Raw genomic sequence first — 4,769 nt, 5'->3', positions numbered from 1 at the left:
GACTAATTTTTTTATTTTTTTATATTTTAATATTTTGACTTGTAAATTAAATTTTTAAACATAGAATTATAGAATGTAAAGGTACAAGTGGTGATATGGACCATATACCATGCATGATTGGAATAGAACATTATATTGATCAAGCTAAGGTTTTTAATTAATTTATTTGTTGACATATATATATAGGTGATAGACCTTCACACTCAGGTGAAATATTTCAAAAATGTAAAGAAAATTTTAAGGGAGAAAATAGGAGAAGAAGAAGCAGAGGCACTTCTCAAAAGATCTGTGTACTTTCTGAGTGTTGGAAGCAATGATTATGGTGAACTTTTGAATGTTACAAACTCCACTGTGAGCCTATTGCCGGTTGATAAACAACAATTTGTTGGTTTTGTCATTGGAAACCTTACAAATGCCATTAAAGTATGTAAGCATATATTTTCATTATTGCTAGGTAGATATATCTTTAGTTATAAACTTATTCATAATTCTACACTTTATTTAATTTATAGGAAATTTATGAGCAAGGTGGAAGAAAGTTTGGTTTTGTAAATGTGGGTCCTATAGGGTGTTCTCCAAGCGTAAGGATTCTGAAAAACAATGGAAGCACATGCTTTGATGAGATTTCAGCAGTTGCAAGGTTACATAATATTCAACTTTCAAAGATGACTCTGAAGCTTAAGAAACAGCTCAATGGGTTCAAATATTCAGTCCATGATTTCTATGCTTCACTTTCTCAAGTTGTCACATATCCTTCGAAATATGGTATTATTATTCATCCATTCAGTCCTTTTAATTTGATTCAATAATAATGCACAATTATTAAAAACATTAAAATTTTTATACTATTTTCTAATAATACATTTTTTTTTTTTTGAGAATTGATGACGATTAAAAATATCTTATCGAAATAACTATTTCTAGTCACCGTGAAAATTGCTTGTTTTTCTTAACACGAGGGTGTGCTAGTAATTGGATAAGTCAAAATTAGCTTAATTACTAAGCAAATTCACTAATTCAGCCACATGTGCATAATGCCAAAATCTAAAATATCATGATTATCTATTAGTATATGTCATTAATTATGTTGGAAACGAAAAAAAAAGATTTAGAAAAGAAGATATGTATTTTTTAAGTGTCAAATAAATGAAATAATACAAGCTATAATTTCTTCATAGGTATTAGTTAAGTCAAAAAAAAAAATTAATAAAAAATATCTATTAAGTTAAATTCTGTCGTAAAATTATTTTTTCTTAATTTAAAGAATATCTTTTGAATTTGTGTAAAATTTTTTGTATAGATTTTTTTTATGTTTTTTTTAAATAACAAAAATTAAATTGTAATTTTTTTGGTTATAGAAATTTTAATATTATATTATAAAGTTATTTTTTAAAAAATTCAAATTTATAATAGAAGAGATTTGAATGAAGAGTTAATCTTTATCAAATTCAAACACGAATTGAAGTATCTAAACATACTATTGTAATTAACATTTAAATAATCTAACAAATAGAAATGCATGTTGGAATTGAATTGAAGGTTTCAAAGGAGGGAGTGGGGGATGCTGTGGAAGTGGACCATACAGAGGAGAAGACACGTGTGGGGGGAACAAAGGGATCAAAGAATATGAATTATGTCACAATCCAAATGACTATGTTTTCTTTGACTCCCATCATCCTTCCGATAAAGCTTGCCAGCATTTTGCTCACCTCATATGGAATGGCAACTACACTTTCAATAAGCCTTACAATCTCAGCAAACTCTTTCAACTCTAATCTCAATAATAATAATAATTTTCAATATATATATATATCGTCATTATTTGCTTTACCAAGTTATTTTGTTATTGTTGTGTTTTGGTCATTATATCGTCATTAATTGTCATTATATGAATAATTATTATTTAAAGCTTGAAATTTGAGAACGACTTGAATTTGTTGTGGTATGAGAGTGATACAATAACAATTTTTAACTTTGTTCTTATATCATATGAGAAATTAAATCGGTCTAACTTATTTCTAAATGAACTTGTCTGCCACTTATAAGAATTATTAGACTTTTAATTTTAAATAATGTGAGACTTAATAATTTTTTAACTATCACATCCCTGCCTTAAAAACTTTGGAAAGATGTATTTATCACGTAAGTTTTTCTAATGAATAGACTTCTTATTAACGTTTTTTAATCAATAATTCATCATTCACCTCTGGAACTTCAACTACTAGTCTATCTAATTCTATTCCTACAAGAGATTAGGAGATTGGTTGTGGTTTTATTAATTAGTTGGTTAGTGATAATAGTTATCCTCTGTAATTATATTCTATTATATATATATGTGTGTGTGATTTGAGCTATAATTTGTTGGTTTGTAAAAATTAAATTTTGATATGTTATAAAAATATTATCTTTATTTAAAATATAGTCAAATAAATAAATTATACTTTTATATAAAATATATTCATAAAAAAGTAGATGGTGCGTACACGTGCATGATGCGCAGACAAGCGACGCGTACGCGTGCATGATGCGTACACGTGCATGTCGCGTACGCGTGCATGAGCCACGTGCTAGACGTATCAAAAATCGATGGGGGTGATTTTTGGGCTATTTTTGACCCAGTTTTTGACCCAGAAAACACAGATTAGAGGCTGCAGAGTAGAGGAATCAGGGAGACACTTCTCATTCACATAATTTTAGGTTTTAGATGTAGTTTTTAGAGAGAGAGGCTCTCTCCTCTCTCTACGTTATAGGATTTAGGATTTCTCTTCTACTTTTATTTGTCTTAGCATTCTAGTTTATTGATCTCCCTTGTTGATTACTTTATTTTATGAATTCTCATATTAGACTTGATTTTCTATTCAATACAATTTGAGGTATTTCATGTTTATTGCTTGCTTCTTCATTTGTTGTTATTGAATCCTTGCTATTGGTTGTTTAGATCTAATACTCTCTTATCAATTTCCTATGTTTTTATCATATGCACTCCAAGTGTTTGATGAAATACTTGGGAGAGTTTTAGTTTAGACTTTTATGTTCTTGGCTTGGGATAGTAACTTTGGAACTCTTGAGTTACTAATGTCCAAGTAATTGATGATTGGAAGCCATTGACTCTAGTCATCACTAATTGATTTAGTGGATAGCTAGGACTTATGGACTTGGATTAATATAGCTCATTTAACTTTTCTTTACTACTAGTTAGAGGATGATTTAATGGGATTGATCCTTGCCAATTCTCACGTTGTGGTTAGTGATAAGTATAGAGATCCTTGACCACCAAACCTTGCCAAGACCTCTTTATATCATTTAAATTTCTCTGCAATTTACTTTCCTTGTTCTTAACCCAAAACCCCAAAAACATACTTTTTCCATAACCAATTATAAGCACACCTCCCTGCAATTCCTTGAGAGACGACCCGAAGTTTAAATACTTCGGTTATCAATTTTATTAGGGGTTTGTTACTTGTGATAACTAAATTTTTGCATAAAAGGATTCTTTATTGGTTTATAAGCTATACTTTGAACGAGGACTTATTTGTGAATTCTAGACCATGCGAGGAATCCGTTCATCAGGCGGCGATGACAGAGCTTGAAGAAGAAAGTAGCGTTGGAGGCTAGGTTTTTTTGAGAGAGGGAAGTAGATGCGTAAGTGAGTGAGAGAGACAGACAGAGGCTTCTTTTTATTTTTTTGGTTGAAAAGTGAAAACCGGTTCGGTCCGATTGGCCAGTATATAATTTAATTTATATATATCTATTCTATTATATAAAAATCGGGTTTTACACTTAATAATAAAGCTGGCGTGGCATGCTTCTATGGGTGTTTCTTAATTTATTTTTTTAACTCATTAAATACAATTCATTACGATGGCTTAATTATATCAACTAATTGATTTGATTAGATATTTAAGTATCACACAATTTAACATTATGTATACCAATTAGTTGAATATAGTTGTTAGAGTATAATTATGGTCAATTAGATCATTTAACATTATTCAACATATCTGAATATTTATTATAAGATATTACGTCGTTATTATTTCGATTCTCTTATCACCTATAAATACCCTTCTATATTGTATCATTCTAAACAACTTGAATACTTACAAATATTTTTTCTATTGCTCCCTCTTCCCTTTCTAACATGGTATCAGAGCCATGGTATCTTCCTTGAAGAGGATAAGTTGACTTTCTTCTGGTGAAATCATCATACTTTTCATACTTTTTTTTGTGTCATTTTTTCCTTTCTCTTTTGTCAATGCTTTGATGTTTTTTTGACCTCACCGATTAGCTCATCCACTACTTACTTATTCTCATGGAGAAACCATATATCTTTTGTCACCTTCCGATAGTTTGTCATCTCTTTGCACTTTGTCACTTTTCAACAGTTTTCCACCAGTTCACCATCTTTTCATCAGTTTTTCGATAGTTGGCCACTCTTGCGGCAGTTCCGTCTACGTTCTCTTCTGGCAGTTCCGTCTGTGTTCTCTTCTGGCAGTTCCGTCTGCGTTCCCTTCCGGAAGTTCCGTCTGCACTTCCTTCCGACGGTTCCGTCTACGTTTTCTTGTGGCAGTTCCGTATGCGTTTCTTTGTGGCAGTTCCGCGCTTCCTTCCGGCAGTTTCGTCTACGCTTTCTTCCGGCAGTTTCGTCTGCACTTTCTTTCGATAATTCTGTCTGTGCTTTTATCAGGCAGTTCTGTCTGCACTTGTTCTATTAGTTTATGCTTTTTTTATTTAGTTATTTCAAATAAGTTTCAAACTCAAGTTGTCAC

The 4,769-nt window shown here is 31.0% G+C and overlaps 1 protein-coding gene across 1 annotated transcript in view; it reads left to right on the top strand.

The window, feature by feature from the left end:
* LOC107628156 (GDSL esterase/lipase 5-like) overlaps positions 1-1,945 on the top strand; it is a 3,088-nt gene extending 1,143 nt beyond the window's left edge. The window contains exons 3-5 of the mRNA XM_016330951.2: positions 187-423; positions 513-765; positions 1,540-1,945. Coding sequence (XP_016186437.2) covers positions 187-423; positions 513-765; positions 1,540-1,775 — 726 coding nt within the window. The 3' untranslated portion in view covers positions 1,776-1,945. The remainder of the gene's footprint in view (positions 1-186; positions 424-512; positions 766-1,539) is intronic.

Source organism: Arachis ipaensis, chromosome B02, assembly GCF_000816755.2.
Source record: "Arachis ipaensis cultivar K30076 chromosome B02, Araip1.1, whole genome shotgun sequence".
Lineage (NCBI taxonomy): Eukaryota > Viridiplantae > Streptophyta > Magnoliopsida > Fabales > Fabaceae > Arachis > Arachis ipaensis.
Note: the sequence above shows the minus strand (reverse complement) of the source record. Positions and strands in the feature narration are given on the sequence as shown.